This window comes from Arvicola amphibius, chromosome 1 (genome assembly GCF_903992535.2).
Source record: "Arvicola amphibius chromosome 1, mArvAmp1.2, whole genome shotgun sequence".
NCBI lineage: Eukaryota > Metazoa > Chordata > Mammalia > Rodentia > Cricetidae > Arvicola > Arvicola amphibius.
In genome coordinates, this window is record NC_052047.1 from 175,046,203 (window position 1) to 175,066,195 (window position 19,993).

Below are 19,993 nucleotides of genomic sequence, written 5' to 3' on the forward strand. Positions count from 1 at the left end.
ATTAAACAAAATCGCACACATTTTGAGAATCACTTTGATTGTGTTTTCGGGTAGCCATTACAAGGGAAGAACTGGAAACATGGAGGTGTTCTGCCACACTATAGGGACCACTTAATCCTCAGCGATCGCCATGGCTGTCCCCAGATGTGGATGCAAGGACCCAGCGGAGCAGCTCTGCACGTCGATCCTCCTACCTTCTCCCTCCAAATGTGAGAGAAGCCACACAAATCCTCCATGGATCAATTTTCTAAACTTTAAGCCACACACAATGGCTACTTCAAGAATTAAGAAACACAGAAAGATTTTTATACTTCAGGGAACTCCGTGCTCAAAAATGGAAATTTTATTTGCACAGAGAAGAAAAGGGTTAGGCCATGTAATATGTCTGAGGTCTCATCTCCAGCAAGCCAGCAACAGCCCAGGGCATGCTGGTTCTAAAGTATATGCTTGTGATCCTTGAATCTCAATGGCCCCTGATCTACAGCCGGACAGGATGGGGACAGGAGACCTGTACCATTGCACCACTGACAGAGCTGGAGACATCTGAGTGGCCTGAGGGAAACCAGCTGCCTAGCCAATTCTGTCAACAACATTCCCCCAGCAGCCAAGCCCAGTCGAGTTCTGGAGGCCCAAGCTGACTTCTTTGGTGAGTTTTCAAAGCTCGTTTCAATGAAAAGTTTTACCTGGTTGTAATGAAAATGATTCTTGTCAATGCTTCCCCAGTCAAAAGCTTGAAACTTATAGTGTTTAGCAACCTAAAAATGATAAAATTTGGAGAAAAATGTTAGCAGACACTGAAGTTTGAGAAAATATCATAGGTTGCTAGAGTCAGTCGGGTCCTCAGAAATCAAGTTATACCCAAATCCAGGTTTATTCATCATTTCCAAATAACACACACACACACACACACACACACACACACACACAATTTCAGTGGAGGGACTAAGACAGAGTTTCTCTGTATAACAATCCTGGCTGTCCTGGGACTCACTTTGAAGACCAGGCTGGCCTCGAACTCATAGAAATCCACCTGCCTTTGCCTCCTGAGTGCTGGGGTTAAAGGCATGTGCCACCACACCTGGCTCCAAATCATTATTTGAAATAAAATTAAAACAGCGCTCTGGTTTCCTTTACCACATGACTGAGTTTCCGACTGCACGGTTGCTATGACCAGAAGGGTTACCCCCATAAGATGAAATTTATCTGTGTGGATGTTTTCCACTAAAAATTGCTTCTGCGGTTTGTTCAAGGAAGTAGTGATTTGACTTGGAGATATACATGCATACTGATGTTTCCAACTGTTATCAGCTACCGTATGTACACAGTGGTCCAGTAAGGATGCACCACTACATGACATTATAACCATCATTGTTTTCAGTATACTCTATGATGTTCAAACAACAATGAAACCGCTTGCTGAAACATTACCCAAAATGTAGACCTCTCTTAAGCAATGCTTTCCTGTACAAACATATGGTTGTTTACTGTCTACCCTACTTATCTATATGTATTGTTTGCGCAGATTTTTGAGAGTATACGTGTGTGTGTGTGTGTGTGTGTGTGTGTGTGTGTGTGTGTCACACACTTGCATATGTATGGAGGCCAGAGGTTGATTTGGGGCATCTTCGGCATCAGTCTCTCTCCATCTTGCTTTTTGGCACAGGATCTCTCTGAACCTGAAGCTCACTGATTGGCTAGATTGGCTGGCCAGCAAGCCCCAGGGACTTTTCCTGTCCCTCATTCCTCACACTGGGATTATAGGCATATGCCAAACATCCTGACGTCATTAGATCCTCATGCTTGTATGGCAAACATTTTTGCTACCTGAATCACCTTCCCAACCCCATTTGTTCATGTTTTAATGACTTATTAGCTGAACATTTTTCTTCAGACCTGGTACATAGCATTAATTTTTCTCTGTATGACAACACAATTTTAACTAGTGATACTATCATTATGAAATAAGAGTTTAATATGAAGATAAAAACAAAAATTCATTTATTTGTAAAAGTTCAAACAACACATGTTCATATGTCCTCTAACTGCCCAAATTTAAATGCATTAAACCCAAAATAGAAAGGCCAAAAGAGGGGCTGGAGAGATGGCTCAGCGGTTAAGAGCATTGCCTGCTCTTCCAAAGGTTCTGAGTTCAGTTCCCAGCAGTCACATGATGGCTCACAACCATCTGTAATGAGGTCTGGTGCCCTCTTCTGGCCTTCAGGCAGACATGCAGACAGAATATTGTATACATAATAAAAATAAATTAAAACTCTAAAAAAAAAAAGAAAGGCCAAAAGAACTGTAAATTGTTCATTTTGACCAAATGATGGGACTTGGCTAAGAAAACAAAACAAAAACAAAAACAAACAAACAAAACCAGACATTCTTTGTCAGAAATGCTTTTGATAGATGTGAACTTTCAGTTCTCATCAACTACATACACATTTCTTTTTGATAGGATAAAAACAGTGTGAGATTAGACTCTAGAGGGAACTGCCACAGTAGAGATGTTTAGCATCCATTTTTTTTTTTTTTTGCCATTGCGGATGACAGGTATTAAAGACTTGTGATAGACTGAGCCAAATATAGACAGACGTATAGCACCTGTGCATCTACATCTGTCTCTAACCGCGAGTGAAAATGGCAGCCTGCACTGCCGCAGAATGCACACTGTAGTTTCCCACGTTCTCGCGCGTCATCTCTGTGTATAGGGCCCCAGGTGAGTGGGAAAGAGACTGTAGCTCAGCCTGAGTTCAGTGTGCTCAGAGTCACTCGGGACTTCAAGCTACCAGCACTGTTTTTAAAAAGTTAATCAAATGTACATTTTTTTCAACAAAAAGCAGCAAGATTCAAAGACTGGATGACATCAGAATGATCTAAGGTAGTTATTAAGACGCAGATCTGACGAACACATTCAGAATTTAGATCCTGGACAGATGTGGGATAGGCCCAGAAATCTATTTCATCAGTATCCTCAGAGTAGTGTGGCTAACACTGTAAAGCTAGGTGAGGTCAGGCTTCTTCCAAGAGGACTAAGTCCCCAGGATCTGGGCAGTGGTAGGGAGGGAAGAGACAAGCATGGATTTGGTTAGTGGGACCTGGTTATAAGCTTGTCAGATTCAGCCTGGAAGCTGCTGTGGGTTACCCTGATTGTCAATTTAACTAAATTCAGAATTAACTAAGAGACACTTATAGGCATGTCTGGGTCTATGAGGATGTTTCCAGGCAGGCTTATCTGAGGAGGTTGGGAGATGTACCCTACAAGGGTGACATCCCATGGCCTGGGGTTCTGGCCTAAATAACAAGAAGAAAGGGAGAAAAATGAGCTGAGAACCAGTATCATTTCCTGAGGCCATCTGACCACAAGTACCAAATCCATCTCAAGTGCTCAGCAGAAAAGCCGTAGCAAGAAAGCACTAGGAAATGGCTGGACAAAGTAACTCCTGTATTAAAAGAAGGACATCACAGTGAGCAGAAGGGCAAAGGGCACAGGGTCCTCTCCACTGAGTCATGGATTTGGAAAAGGCTGAAATCACAAGGTCAACTTGACCAGAGAGTAATGCTATGGCCCTCAGTCTGCAGTCTTTGACCCTGGTAGGCCGCTTAAAGAGGCAGATGAATGGGGCTGGGATCAGAGCAGATGCCAGGGTTACAGTCAATCTAGCTGCTCTTCCCCAAACCCAGGGCCCAGTGGGGGCCTAGGACATTGAGGACGAAGGAAGACCCTACTGTGATGACGACATAGCATGGTCTCAGGGCAGCCACAGTTTCAACATGACCAAGAGCCCCTGCAAAACCAGAACGAATGGTTACTTGTGATCTGCTGAAGCATACGGCATACCACACATGGGCTGCTGGTGGCCACTAAGCTGACAAGTAGCTCACTATCTGTCTTCAACATGCCTCAGCCAGCTGGCAGCCATCTTTGGGAATGCATTGATTCCTGAGGTGACAGAAATGGGGCCTTTTTGAGACATGTCCAAATGGAGAGGTAAAATGTTCACATGTGTAGGGGGAAGGGGTTGGCACGAGAACATATGAAGAAAACAGATGTTCATAAACAGAAATATACTTGAGAGTTGCGCAGACTGAAGGAAGGGCATTTGTGAATCTGAGTGCTTCCCGAGGCCTAAAGCACTGGTCAAGTGGTAAGTGTGTTGCAATCTTAGCATGGACAGCTTGCATTCTGGCGACCCCTCTTCTAAGCCCCAGCAAACCGCTGTCAGCTGACATTTAGCTTTCCTGACAACAATAACCTAAAAGGAGGCTTCTTAAGGAGAAGCCTGTGAGAAGGGAGCTCTTATTAGCCAGTGTCTCTGAACACACTTCTTCAGTCAGGGCTCCGAGGTAAAGGAGATGCTTTCTGGGCAACCCCAGGACTTGCACACTGGGCTAGAGGAAGAAACTGGTGGACAAATTTTTCTAAAACTACCTTTCTTTATGAATAAAAAGGGCTGAACTACTGATAAATGCAACAGGGATAACCTCAAGATAATTATGTTGAGAAAAACAGTCAGACCAAAGCAAACAAAAATGTTGTATTATATGCCTCTATTCACATGAACCCTAGGAAAGGCAAAAGAAAGGAGACTGACAGAAAGCAAATCGGTTGTTGTGGGGGAAGGATTTATCTGGGAATATGAGAGGACTTCTAGAGGTGGCAGCTGTGTTTCCTGTCATACTTTAGGCAATGACATTATGGTTATGACAAAATGTATCAAGTTGTATAATGTAAATTGTACTATGTCACTTATATCTCAATAAAAGTGTAATAATAAAAACCCAAAGTACAGATTCTCCACTGAAAATAAATTAGACTCTCTGCAGACACAAGAGTCTGCTTTGATTTGTCTGTAAGCTTTTGTTTATTATTCTTGTGTGCACATGGAGGCCGTATGTGCACTTGTGAAGAGCAGAGGACAATGTTCTGTGAAGTTGGTTCTATCCTTCTACCTATGTGTTCTGAAACTGACTACACATTGCATGGCTTCCACAACAAGCACATTAGTTGAGCTATCTTGCTGATCCATAGGTTTTATTTTATTATTTTAAGTATCTTACTTATTTTAGTTTACTTATGTATGGAGTTTGTGTGTGTGTGTGTGTGTGTGTGTGAGTGTGTGTGTGTGTGTGTGTGTGTGGTTACACACACATGCAAAATACACATATAGAAGTCAGAGGACAGCTTGGAGTGCATTCTGTTCTTAGACCTTGTAGGTCCTAGGAATCAAACTCAGGTCATCTGGCCTGGCATCAAGTGCCTTCATCCACTGGGCCATCACCTAGCCCCATACGCTTCATTATTAAAGGTCAGTGTGCAAGCTCACATCTTATTTTCATTTGAAAGGTGCAATGCTTAAGAAGTGCAGTGTTTCTGATGCAATCGTGTCTACGTGGTACTCAGAAGCTGCTATCTAATACACCTCTAAAGCATCTTGGTTTGAAGCGTAAACAGCCAAGCATTTGACGTTTGAGATAAGGTTAGCTGGAAAAGACCATTCTTATAACCATGCTCTAAGTCCTCCCTTATTGTCAGGTGAGAAAGGGAAGCAAGTTGTAAAGTCATTATTAGTGAAAAAAAAAATCTCCTTCTACATCAAATATTCAACCTATAACTGCTTCTTTTTGAAATGATTAAATAAAAGATAAAACAAAATGCAGAGACATTTTCTACCTCAAATATGTACTTATTATCTGTATGGGATTATTAAAATAATTTTATTTTCATTTTAAGATACCATTTTTGATCTATATTTGAACTCTAAATGCTCTAGAACTGGCATACATGCTTATGTGATAAAATGATCAAAATTTTATTTTAAACTTAGTGATCCCATTATCATGCATGATGGCTTTGGCTCTGGTTTATCCACTGGTATTCCAGGCACGTTGCGTCTGTGTGTTAGTGTCGAAATGATAGTTTCTACCCCTGGAAAATCATATTTTGCCAAACATGAAATAAAGTAAATCTGGTACACAATAAAAAAAATAGGAAGAAAAAAGGAAAGGCATAGGAAAGAGATATATAAATCTGAAGTGGAAATAAAGGAGAAAGATGTGGGAGAGAGAAGAGAGCAAACCTCAGCCCAGATCACTGCCGGATGAGCCCATGCCCAACACAGTATATATCATGGACGATAACTAAAGTGCCCCAACTCAGTGACAAGCACCCAGGACTGTAGGAAGAACCAGAGCCCAGCCGTTGTTTTTGTTTGTGAGAGGCATGACGTGGACTGCTCTGGGAACCCATGGCTTGGCCAGTACCAACTTTACTCAATGCTACCATTACATGTGCCCAGCTGTACCCCTGGCATGCTTACCTGGCCCCAGTGTAGTAAGTTTTGTACAGACGTTCCCGCAGGACTGTGTGTTGTATACACATCCACTCTAGACTGAAAGATGAACATAATGAGTTAGAAAATGAAAACAGTGGTAAGGTGATATTCGGTAACACAATCTTGCTCTTCAAAGGACAAAATATAGAAATCTGTACATAGTTTTTCAGAATATTAATCTCTCAGCGGTCAGAATATATCTGACTACAAATACATCCAATAAGCACACCCACACCTGCAGAGCACGGAAAAGCAGCAGCGAGGTAGATGCTAGGGGCACAGGCTGCAGCCAAGGCTCATCAGCCACGGCTCATCAGCCACGGCTCATGTCTGTCTCCTTCATGCTTTCCTAAGCTTCCAAACTTCAGGAACTCAAAGTCTTCCTTTAATCATTAAGAAAAAAATGAAAATATCACTTTTTCAAAGTCCCTACCACCTTCATTACAGAATATTCTGTGCAGGGCAGGATCTGACTAAACAGCTCAAACTTGAATTCAAGATCCTCCTGCCTCAGCCCCCAAGGGCTGGGGTTACAGGAATGCAGGGATGGGGTTACAGTAAAGGCAACCACACCCGCCTTTACTCCAGAATTTTAGAGCCTGTTTTCAGAATTCAACATTCCAAAACACAAATGCATTTAGAAGCACAAGCATATTGTAAGCCAGAGATTTATACCTCAGAACAAACATGAATACATATGTATAGAGAAATGAGTATAATATGTATCTCTGTGTGTATACGTATATGATATTCCAAGTTTAAACACTCATAGCTTTTTTTTTTTTTTTTTTTTTTTTGGTTTTTCGAGACAGGGTTTCTCTGTAGCTTTGGAGCCTGTCCTGGAACTAGCTCTTGTAGACCAGGCTGGTCTCGAACTCACAGAGATCCGCCTGCCTCTGCCTCCCGAGTGCTGGGATTAAAGGCGTGCGTCACCGCCGCCCGGCCACTCATAGCTTTTTTTATAGAACACATTACTAGAATGAATGTTATAAAAATATTATGACTATGACTGATCCACACATTATTTGTTTCTATATGGGTTCTATGTAGAAGGGTGACAGGAGCAAGCCCGAAGGCAGCAGCAGATGGTACCACTTGCTAAAGCTGACTGTTGTGTTCTTAAATGGAAGACTCTAACGTAGATAATAACTGACAGCTGAGACCAAGCCTCCGCGCCAGCGAACATACCACATTTAAATTGTTCTCATTGAAGCCACATATAAGAAAGAAGACATTTGTGCAAAGCTCCTTCATGATGACGTGGGTACAAACGTGAGTGCTCAGCCACTTCAGCACCGCACTCTCAGGAAGAAACTGTTTGTGTCCAAACAAGTCCTGCAAGATAAAAAGAAACCCAAGGGCCGTCAGCATTGCAACCTGGTGTACCTGCTTCAGCATTCCTACGCATGTTTCCTTCCAATCCAATATTGGCCAAATCCAGAGCCCCTGTAGGCTGTTCACTGCTTGTTTATTTCAAAATAGAGTCTTGCTGGATAGCTCTAGCTGGATTCATAATTCTGTATACATACATATATACATGCATAATATATACACACACATAGCACAGGCTAGCCTCAAACTCATGAGAGCCCTGCTGCCGCAGTCTCTCAAAGGTTAGATTATAGGTGTGAGCTACCATGAAGGATTATTTTTAATTTATTAAGAAATATTTTATGGTGATAAAACACTTATTATTTGAATCACTTTTTACTGTTCAGTTCAGTGGCAAGCACATTCACACTTGGGTGATTATCCCTATGACCCATCTTCAGAACTCTTGCATCTAGGCCCATTAAACAATTACTCTGAACCCATCAGATGGTTAATTACTTCTCACTTCCTCTGCCCCCAGCTCCACATGGCTTTGTAAGTTTTACTGGAATACAGTCACCACATCAGTTTACGAATTATCTCTGGCTTTTGTAGACAGGAACAGTCAACAGAAACCACTTGGCCCACAAGGTCAAACTCACTTGCTCTCTGGCTCTTTATAAAAGAAGTTTCCCAGTCCCTAGTCTACATTGTCCTTAACCAATAGTCACTGAATCTGTGTTCCAGCACAGCCGGGACCATCACTCCTATGCAACAACAGGAGACCGGTCCTCCTTATGCTGGACTCAGATCTGTCCCTTTGCACTCTTGCACACACTCACCCATGCTAGGACAAGCAAGAACGGAAAACCCAAATATCTATGAAGGAAATGTTGTGAGTTACGTCCCCTTAAAAGAGTGACATTTAAGTGTGCACTGTCAGTATTTGAGAATGGTCTTATTTAGCGACTGGGTCTTTTCTAGTGTACTTTTAAAGATGGGGATTCTGGCCACAAAGATAGTAATGGACACTTAACTGAAACTAAGATAAAACAGAAACTGCCGACGAAGGCAGAAACTAGGATGATGCTTCCACAGCCAAAATGGCCAAAGCTCACCAGCACACCACCAGGAAGGACAAGACATGCAACACCTTTGCTTGTAGGGCCTAGGAGACCAGCACAGGGAAACGGCAAACACAAATGAGTGCAGCCTCCCATGCAGCCTGCTTCTCTGCCTCTGAGTGGATGACTGGGGAAATATCAACAACTTTGACAAAAACTGAGTTCACGCTGAGCTCGACACCATGCGTAACTACTGCTTGTTCTGACTCATCACTGATTCGCAGAAGGCGAAACACAGCTTCCTTTGTCCTCCCTTTAAAAAAAGTCAGTGTTCTGATCCGCCAGGTAAATATCACACTAGTTTAAATGTATAATATTGTACTCTAGTCTCTTCAAGAAAACTTGGCCATCTATAGATAGATAGCCTGGGACCTCTGTCTGTCTAAGTTAGGATTTCTATTACTGCGGTAAAATACCATGGTCAAAGTCTGTTGGGGAAGAAAGGGTTTATTTCAGCTTATAGCTCTATATCACTGTCCACTATCTAAGCAAGCCAGGGTAGGAACTCACACTGGGCAGGGACCTGAAGGCAGGAACTGATAGAGAAACCGTGACAGAGTGCTGTTTACTGGCCTGCTCCCTCATGACTTGCTCAGCCTGCTTTCTTCTAGAACCCAGGACCACCTGCGCAGAGGTGGCACCACCTGCAAATGGGTTGCTCTCTCCAGCATCAATCACTAAGAAATGACCCCCCAAAACTTGCCTACAAGCCAGCTGGATAGGGGGCATCTCGCAGTTGGGGTTTTCTTTCCCAAATGACAGTAACCCGTGTCAAGCTGACAAAAACTAGCCAGCACACTGTCAAGTCAATCTTTTGTCGGACAATGTATCAAACCTGAAAACAGACATCAGGCCTAAATGATCTTCACCCAACAGCTGCAAAAGTAGCTGAAAAGGACCAGAATTTCCACATGGAGAAAATGTCATGTGACCTGGAAGGCAAGCCCACTCACAACTCTTGGCTTAGTCTTCATAACAGTCACGGTGACAAATGCACGCGCTTGTCAAGTTCTCTGTTTAGCAGGACATCATTGGCTCATATCACAGTCCACCACGCCTTTGGGCCGATGAAGGAGCTAAAGTTGACCTGGTGCCGAAAACTACTGATCCAGCTACGACTGTGGCAAACTCCCCAGAAAACCACATCCATGCAGGTGATAGATACAGATAGAGGAGAATTTGCCTAACTATTTGTAGTTAACTTGGATAGTTTATAAATCAAACTTTTATATTTTTTCAAAGGATTAGAGGGGATCACTTTTCTTCCAGAAAAGCAGCATTCATTTTTCACACCTGCTTAATCCAACGGCTTTAGGAATATTTATTTATTTTTTTTTTTTGCTTGTTTGTTTTTATTTTAACTTTCCTGGTATGTGTCAGAAAGCATTCTAGTCTGATACCATGAATCCCAAGTGCCAGGCCCATAGTCTTCACCAGAAACTATAAAGAATGTTTTGCAAAAACACAGATCCCTGATCTCCACTCCAGATTTTACAAAACACCATTTCTAAAGAGGGATGGGAGAAGTGTGGCATTTTCTGGTTTTCAAAGCTAACTCATAAACTCTAAGGAAGAAGCTAGATTTATGACATGCATGCCTACACCAGGAGCTCTGACAACCACAACTCCCCTGTCTACTCCAGAGCTCTACCACCTAACCTGGATGTCTACCATAGTAGTGCAGCTAATTAACAGCAGGTCTTCATCATCAAAAACTGCCTATGCCGCAGTTAATAAGCAAATCGATTAACAGGCTAGCTCTCCGTGGGAGAAATAGGCAATCTGCAAAACAATCTATGGAGTTGGGTACCATCTGTGCTGAAACAAAACAATATTTTTCTTTTGGTGCATCTCTATGTGCATAAATTCATATAGGGGGTCTATAGGAAAAGATCCCCAAACTGAGTAATTCTAAAAAAAAAACAAAAAAAAAACAACAGGTATTAGGGAGGAGGCCTAGTATTCAGGAAGTACTTGTAATTTCTGAAGTCGTTATAATATAAATCAATACTTCTATTAATGGAGACAGTCAAAACAAAATTTTGCCAGCATGTTTGCTGATGCACTGAATTCCTACCACAAGAGTCTAGTGAGCGGTAGCTCTTTGTACCCTAAAACTTACTGCACCGCAGTTACAAAGACAATGGAGTACAACATTACAGTTGTTCTACCTCATTGAGGGTCTCATTAAGAGCATTGTACATATTTCCCGTAAAAGACTTTAAAATGGCCAGAGAGAGAGGGGGAGAGAGAGAGAGAGCCACGTTACACCCACCTCTAAGTAATGAGTCACTTAATAGCAGGGGTAAGTTATAAGAATCAAGTTCTCAAGTAACACTAGCATTGTGCAACCATCACGTAGTATCCTTACACAACTCTAGACGGTGTAGGTCAAATCACTTGACACAGACCCTTGACAAAATCAAAAAAATGTGATGAACACGAGATTCATGAGGCCACTGCTGGCACATCATGCCACATGCCTTTACAATAAGCACTTTTGTGAGACGAAGGAGAACATGCTAAAATAATGATCTAAAGAATAGGGTGGGAATAAGCCAGCGATGGTTATTTCCATGACCAAGAACGGCATTCTGCTTCACTTCTGCTGTTGTTGTAAAACACTCCAAACAAAAGCAACTTGGGAAAGAAAGGGGTTTATTGCATCCAGGTCACATGCCATCTCAAAGGGAAATCAGTGATGGAACTTAAAGGGGAGGAACCACAGAGGTCCTTGCTGGCACACTCACAGGCTGACACTTTCTTATAAGTAGCTTTCTTATACAACCAGGACTGCTTGCATAGGGATGCTGCTGCCCACAGTGGGCTGAGACTTCCTGTACTAATAGTCAAGACAGTCTCCCACAGACATGCCACAGGCCAGTATGACTTAGGCAATTCCTCAATTAGAACTTTTTTTCTCAGATGACTCTAAGCTGTGTCAAGTTGGCAGTTGAAGCCAACGATGACATAAATACTATGCATAACTATATGCCCTACGCTTTCATATAACTCTGGTGACCATAGATTCTTGTATGTGAACTATATGTTGAACTCTCATTAATTGATAGGAAGTTTTCAGTTTCATTGTAACCTGTTGGGACCACAATCCAGTGCATGATTCTCTTGTCAAAAGCCCATTACAGGACAGGACTTATGGCTCAGTCATTAAAGGTTAGGCTCACAACCAAACCATCAAAAACCCATACTGTATATAATGCTGTGTACAGGATTTCGTGTGTGTGTGTGTGTGTGTGTGTGTGTGTGTGTGTTTAAAATATATAATGCAGGAATAATGGACTGTCCATTCTTAATGAGCTTAAACTCCTCCTCATGAGTGCTCTTTCCCCTTGGAATGCAACTGAGAATGGCACAGCTCTAGGGCTCTGCACAGATATGTTTAAGGGCCCAATAATGCCTTAGATCATTTTCAGTATGGCTAGGGGCAGACACATAGAAATGGCATTTTTTTTTTTTGTCTCCTATCTCTTGTCTACTCCTGTGCACTCACTTGCCCTGTGGATGAAAAGCACTCTAAGTTCCTTTTTCAAAGACTTCCTTGTATCTTCTTTGCGTATTAGGTAGGAAGCCTAACTAACATGTTAACTATGAATACATGCAGCTGTGTGTCTAGTTAAGAAAGTGGCTCCCTAGGCGCCTCTGCACTCAGAGTGAAGGCAAGTCCACCCACTGCGCATACATATACAATATGTATATTCCAGCAATAGCACATACATACAGAGAACACTGTCGATTCGCCTCCAATGACTAATTTCTCAGCTCAGAAGAGAATATCTGAGAAGAAGGGAGGTGGGTGCCACCCAAGTACCTCAATAAGAATGTCTGGCAACCGTATAAGCTTGACCAGAGGGCTCAGGGCAAAATTGAGAGACACCACGGGAGCCAGGGCAAAAAACATTTTAATCTTCTTTGCCAGCTCAGGCATCTGTGAGAATGCTATAAAACCTATGGGGCAAAAGAGAGAATTAGAATTTTTAGTACTTCCTAAAACACACACACACACACACACACACACACACACAATAAAGGTCACCCATTGTGCCCTACAGAGGAAGCCCACTCATGCTCAAGTGCTACTGGCTTCGAACACTTGAACAGAGCTCCTCAAACATTCCGGCTCAGAAACAGAATTTAGGTCTAGATTTCAGCCTATAATTCACATGGAAAGAAGGCCAGGGTAAGATATTCACAAAGTCTCCCCTGTGTCAGGAGCAACACAGGGGAGAATCTCTACAGCTCCACCCGCCACTCTACCCCTCCCCCTCCTCCCATTCCTAATCTTCAGAACACAGTGATTCCAAAGCCACAACAGACTCCACTGGCTGTAAAGTACCTTTCACACTTCTTTCAGATCTCCCCCATGCTACTTGTCCCTGGAACACTCTAGAAACATGCAAGTCACCTAGTCACAAAAGATGTAATTAAAGAAGAATCGGCAGCTCCGTTTTCTGAAGGCCGAGGCAATTTAGTAACGTGTTCAGACCCTGAAAAGCCCCCACACCTTTCCTTTTGTGACTCTCCTTACAGAATGTACTCTATACAGACCACGAGCCATGAACATGAAGGCGTTGTGTTGTAAACCCCAAATGGCAGAACTGAATAAATTATGGAACATGTTCCCAGCCTCTCGTTAGAGAAACTTACTTGTTAAAATTAATGCTAATCTGTATTTTTTTAAAACTTTGCAAAATTTTGTACTTTTCTTTATAATTAAAACATAATGAACTGAGAAGTTAATTCATAAAGGGCTGGCCACACAAACAAAGCCTGAGTTCAGTCCCCAAAATCCACATCACACAGCCAAGTGCGGTGGTCTGCAATTTTAGTTTTAGCACTGGGCCAGCAGGAACAGGGGCATCCTGGAGGCTGGCTGGCCAGCTGGTCTAGCCCAATCAATGTCTAGCTAGCCTAGGCTAGTGAGAGACTCAAAAGAACAAGGTGAGCAATGCCTGCAAAGGACTGAGAGCGAAGGTTATCCTCTGGTCTACACACACTCACATACACGCTCACACTCACACTCACAGACACACACACATACCCAGTCACACACTCATGCTCTCTATTACACACACACAGACACACACGCTCACACGCTCACAGACACACACACAGACACACGCTCACACACACATACACACAGACACATGCTCATATACACACACACTCACACTCTCTCACACATGCACACACATACATACACATGCTCTCACACACCCAAATATACATACACATGAAAACATATTACTTTTATAATCAACATAAATTAAAAATGCAAATGGCTTTTCAAACCTGAGTCTAAACTGTCATCTTAGTTATTTATGCTTCTCTTACCTTTATTTCTTTAGTTACTGATTATTTATTTTCGGTGGTGCTAAGGGATAGACCCTGGGGTTCAAATATATGAGACAAGCACTTTACTTTGAGCTGTACCCCAATCTGGCACTAAACACTCAAAGTGTTTTCTTTAAATGACTCTCCGAAGTTTCTTTTTTGGGAGGGAGGGGTTCAAGACAGGGTTTTGCTTTTGTTTTTTTCTTATGTAGTCCTGGGTGTCCAGGTACTCACTCTGGTGTACCAGACTGGCCTCAAACTCAGAGATCCGCCTGCCTCTGCCTCCCGAATGATGGGATTAATCTCTGAAGTTTCTGACATTAGAAGACTTCCCATTTTTCAAACCTCTCATATCCCTATGCTGCTTAAATTAGAAAACACATAACAAGATATACCTTACATCAATTCTTTCAACTTTAAGATACTTAACAACGTACAGTAAATTCTGAGTTTCTGTAGATTATTACTAAAAATTCCCTGCCCTATTCATGATTTCTGCTGGACAGTTAAAAAACAAAGAAACCTGTATTTGAAGTAACAACATTTTTGCGTTGCGTCAGCTCCCTTCAGAGACAACTGCTTTTCCCCCACTTTATCGTATACATACCTACGGTGGTGCCTTGAGAATGACCCAGATAATACACTTGTTCTTGACCAGTTTTATTTACAATGTAGTTAATTGAAGCAGGTAGGTCATATTTTGCCATCTCATCAAAACTACAATTTAAAAAACAAAGGACTCTTCAATTGAAATAGCACCAAAGGTAGAGCAGTACAGTTACTTGGCCTGAAGCGCGTTAGCACACTCTGGGCATGGCTGAAGAATTATTTGAGTATCCATTGTTCTAAACAATGTCACAATAAGCATTCTCTAATAAATGCCTTTTGGTAAAAGTTCTTTCTTAAAGCCTTCTATAATACCTGGTACACTAAGCTGTAGTCTTTAACAAGGTAGGTAGGTGTAGGGGTGTGTGTGTGTGTGTGTGTGTGTGTGTGTGTGTGTGAGAGAGAGAGGGGGGGGGGTAGCATCAATCCAATGGTTGAAAAGTACTTAGAATATTCCAGGCTCTGCGGAGACTCCTTCCTCAAAGTTACTTTAGGACCCAGTGAGTGTATGAGATAGGACTTTATTATCCTCATTTTATAGATAAGGAAACAGACACAGACAGTTTATAGCTGTGCTAAGTGTCACTCAGCAAGGAGTAAGAATGGGAGATCGAGAGAGTAGTCAAATGAACATGTACATGTGAGTATGTGTGTTATAAGGAGAGAGGCTGATTTTTAATCTGCCAGCTCCTCCCCAATGCCAGGGATGTTAAGAATAACTTAAGAATTGCAAACTGAGTCTAATCACTTATGCAATCATTTATATATATATTTGCCTTCACATTGGTTATTAAATTCCTGACAAGTTTTAGAACTGTTCAAAAGACACTGGCTTCCTTATACAACCTCAGAGTCACTCCTGAACCTACCTTCCAGCTAAATCCCCATGTGTCTACCTAAAGGATGCTAAAGATACAGACCCAAGTCAAAATCGACTGTGATATACCTGAAGGCCCAGAATTCATCCTGAGAAACTGAGAGCGTCTTGTGTTTCCGAGACCAGGTGTTTCCCCTGCTGTTTCCCATCCACACATCAAAGCCAGCATCCGCCAGAATGAAGCCCAGGCTGCTGTTGTCAATGTTTGTGACCCAGTTACTCGAATCTGCCAGAAAGCCATGCTGAAGATATACAACTGGTCTGGGACCTGGAAAACATTGATGTTTAGGTGTTATTCTCATCTTCTCAGCAAACGTGATGTCCTGCTAAACAGTCAACCGTTGAGAGGAACCAAAGCAAATGGAGCAACAGAAACAAATTTACAAGCTAAGGGGCATGTCTCCTTTAAATGGCATCGACGAGCAAAGCACCGCCTTTTGTTTTTGTTTTTCATGTCTGGTAACAAACCACTGACTTAAGCATCAAAATAAAATTTAATTTATTTGGGGGAACTTGCAAAATGTTCCTATAATTTGCTCCCAATGATTCCAAACAAAATAAACTGGGAGGAAAATGTCACACACAACGAGAGGGCTCTATACACCAGCAACAATGGCTGAACCCTAAACAGAGATAACGGCAATGGGATGGCAGAGACACACACGAGTGCTTAGGGCGGCAGCTTTGCTCAACATTTCTAACATTTGAACACAACTAAGTATAGATGGAAAGTGACAGTGGTCAATGCACACAACTTAGGGTGCTCATAGAGGACGGGGCCATGCACGTGCTGGAGCAGAGGCATATGGGAAATCTCTATCTATTGATGTCTATTGCAGATTTATTCACTGCCAAAATGTGGAAGTCTTGGTTGCTCAGCCCTGCATCTGCTTAATCTTGAAGTGACCCTAAGTCTGTTATTTAAAAAAGCAAAGTCTAATTTTAAAAATGTATAGTTGTAGAACAAAGTCTTACAGAAGAAGAAGACATGAATTTGAGATGGGAATCTGAAGGGGAACACGGAGGAACTGTGGGGACGGGGGAAGGGAAGGTATCATAAACATGTAGTGTTTGTGCACTAAATCCTCAAAACTGTTAAAAAAATGCTAAATTAAAAATATATACACATGAATTCAAAATGTGTATATAAACTTATCATCGATTCGCCTCTTCCTGAGACAGTTAAACTGCAAGAAAAACAAAGACTCAGAAGTACAACCCATCCTCTCCACCCCAAGACAACCTGACCTCCAGAGACTTACAGGGCTGACACTTGATGCAGTCACTCACCAAGCAAACCCCTCTGCTGCACCAGCAGTGTGACGGGGCCTTCTCAGCACTGCAGACACAGCAAGGAGCAAAAGCAAAAGAAAACACCACCTTGGAGAAACATGGAAAAGAAAGCGGACCAACCCTGGGGTCCATTAGCTTCTTTGCTTCCTAACGGCACTTTTGGCTACATCAGCAAGACCGAATTTATTGCAAAGGAGCTCCCTTCAAGGCACTGGGCTAGATGTGCCTTTCCTGCCTTCAATGAAGCCTTGGATTCCTCTTGGGAAATATGAAAAATAATCATTAGAAGCTTGAAACGGTAACCAGAGTGACACCAATTCCTGAATTTCCTGCATCTGAGAGCTAATCCAAAGAAGCTGAAGCATCATTTTCCTAACGAAGAACAGGCAAAATGACTCCATCCAAGTCACCTAAGCAGGCTGGGGACAGCAACCCCATGGTTGTACACTGTAATGCTGCCTGCCCAATGAGGTAAACCTTGGGTGAAGCCAGGCCTGGCAATGACTGTGGTTCACAAGAGGAAGGCTTGGTGTGTGGGCGATTCCTCCTGCCTCCCAAGACAGGAGTCTGCATGGGAAACCACTTCGCTCCAAAAAGTCATGGGGAACCAGCTGAGGTCTAATGGGGAACCAGCTGAGGACTAATGAGGAACCAGCTGAGGTCGAAGGAAGTAATAAAATCAAGCGTGAGGAGGCCAAAGTTGAGCATGTCAGCGTGACACAGACCTCAGCTTTCACTAGTCATGAAGTCTCAGTGGATTGACTGAACCTTATTCCTGGTAGCCAGGGCCACTGAGGGGGTCTTAGACTTCCAGGGTGAGGTGAGGTGGGCCTTGCAGTGCCTAGGGAAGGCTAAGACCCCACCCAGCACAATGGACCCACCTCAAGGAATTAACTTTAAACGGGAGAATTCTTTGCCTAGCCCAGGAACTGCCAGGCCTTCTGCAGCCTGACATCTTAAGTTCCTTGCTAGCTTGGGAAAAGCATACACACCCCATGACAGGATTGTGTATCTTTCTACAAAAGCAGATTGTAAACAAAACAGTAAGAGAGACCTTGAATGTGATATGTACCCATGTCCATGATTCCACACAAGGGAGTATAAAGCTAGAGCCGCCCTTCAGCTTACATCTCCTAGAACTGGCCACATATACCCACCCAGTTCACAGGAGCTCAGCAGCCAGTCAAGGGGGACCTCTGCTCCAGACAAACTCAATGTCCAAGGGTTAGCACAACCATCCCTGTGATAGACGTCAGCCTAAGAGCTTTGTGATCAACTCTACTCACATAATAACCCAAGCAAGCTTCTACAGTCTGGATGGCTCATCGCGTTAAACTGTTCAAACAGGTACAAATTATAGTCAAGGCATCATGTTGTATAAGGCTTACATTTTTCACATCCATATTAAGGATAAGGTGACCAACATGTGGAGAAAACTGTCCCTAAGACACTTTGTCAGCACTGTGCCAACCCTGAGATCCAGGTCTATCTCACTTCAAAGCTTCAGTGATCTAAAGGAAAAGGAATTTCAGAAACTAAAGTGGAGAAGTATGCACAAAAATGTTAGCTCTGTCTCTTGCTAGCTCATGGCAAGCCAAGCATCCTTTGCCAAAACTTGCTGTATGTTGAAACGGTCCTGAGTGATTATGAAACAGACCCAGCACTGGCTCTTGTCCTGACCTGGAAAATGAGGAACTCCACACACAGAGCCTGGCCTCAAAGGCCTTGTTTTTGAAGCTCCTTTGGCTCTCAGCCCACCAGAGCTATACTCAAACCTACTTACAGGAAGTTATGGCCAGGCACTTGATTCAGCAAGCTGGGCCAAGAAAGAACGAGTTGCCTAAAATGCCCAGGAAAAAGCCATATGACATAGATACTCCTCCCCAAGCTTCCAGAGGGGATCCTTAGGGCCTCCTTCTCAATTATTAGTAAGAGAGGATTGGAGACTGATAGCCCTCTGGTACAGCAAAGCCTAACGTATGTGAAGTCCCAGGCTTGCTCTTCAGTTCCACACAAATTAAAAACAACAACTGGGTTTTTAGTTACCCAAAATAAGGGTCCCTGAGTGAATTTTCATCGTCTAATTCTAGTTTGAAGAATTGGCCTTAAAAACATAATAGTTAAAATACTCTAGGTTTTTGTGTCCCTAGACTGTTGTCGTGACAAAACACCAAAGAATGGCTAATTTATACAAAACGGAGATTTACAACTTCCAATTCAAGGCTCAGAAGTCTGAGGCTGCCCTTCCCTTCATTAGCCCAGATCAGAAGGTGACAGAGTAAAGAGGCGCAGGGCAAAGGAAGAGGACTCTATGGAGAAAGAAACGGGGCGGGGCTTAGGGCCAATATACAGAAGGAGAGGCTGAACAAGAGAATCTGATAAGTGAGTGGCTTTATCAGGGACAACACTGCACCCCAAGGGCCAACAACGAGGACTGAGTGGGAGGGAAGAAGGCATAGGAAGCTTGTCTTTAGTCACCCCAGCTGTTTTTTCAAGGGAAATTACTTAACCCCCACAACCTTGTTTTCCCCATTTGTGAAACAGGCTAACCCAGAGTCCTCATGATTTATCTGATGATTCATGTGTGACAGGGGGCATTTAGCTTGTCCACAGAAAGCAATTCGAAAGCGATGTGGCCTTTGTCAGTGTCCCGGCCATTGGACTCACATTTCAAAGTCGCTCTGCCAGAAAGGCAGCCACCTGCACTGCCTGAGTAAACAAAAGACCCTGCATCACCGGGCCCCATCTCTAACACAGTGCTGTTCTCACACCCCTGGTGACAGTCACTGTGGTCTTTAAGCAGCAAGGCAGCAATGGGACCCACATCACTCACTGCTGGGCCTGGAGCAGCGATCACGGGAAAGGGCCACACTTTCCTATTGTTCAAGGTGCTGACTCCCACCCACCCACAACGTGAACCACCCTGTCCACACTGTGTACACGGCCCACCCAGCAACCACTTCGTATGTAGCTGTTCCAACTGCAGATCTACTGAAACACTCTGGCCGTGGTTGTGTTTAAGACTTCCTTAATAATAATAGCTCACAGCATAAGCTAACAATGCTGGCAATCTTATCATAAGACACTGTGATCAT

At 43.0% G+C, this 19,993-nt stretch overlaps 1 protein-coding gene across 4 annotated transcripts in view; it reads right to left on the minus strand.

Moving 5' to 3' along the window:
- The window catches only part of Lipa (lipase A, lysosomal acid type), a 31,674-nt gene that overhangs the window by 1,251 nt on the left and 10,430 nt on the right, over positions 1–19,993 (minus strand). For all 4 annotated transcript variants that reach the window (XM_038324496.2, XM_038324492.2, XM_038324483.2 and 1 more), the window contains exons 4-9: positions 15,675–15,873; positions 14,730–14,839; positions 12,600–12,736; positions 7,524–7,670; positions 6,321–6,392; positions 684–755 (exon numbers count right to left, since the gene is read on the minus strand). In XM_038324496.2, coding sequence (XP_038180424.1) covers positions 684–755; positions 6,321–6,392; positions 7,524–7,670; positions 12,600–12,736; positions 14,730–14,839; positions 15,675–15,873 — 737 coding nt within the window. The remainder of the gene's footprint in view (positions 1–683; positions 756–6,320; positions 6,393–7,523; positions 7,671–12,599; positions 12,737–14,729; positions 14,840–15,674; positions 15,874–19,993) is intronic.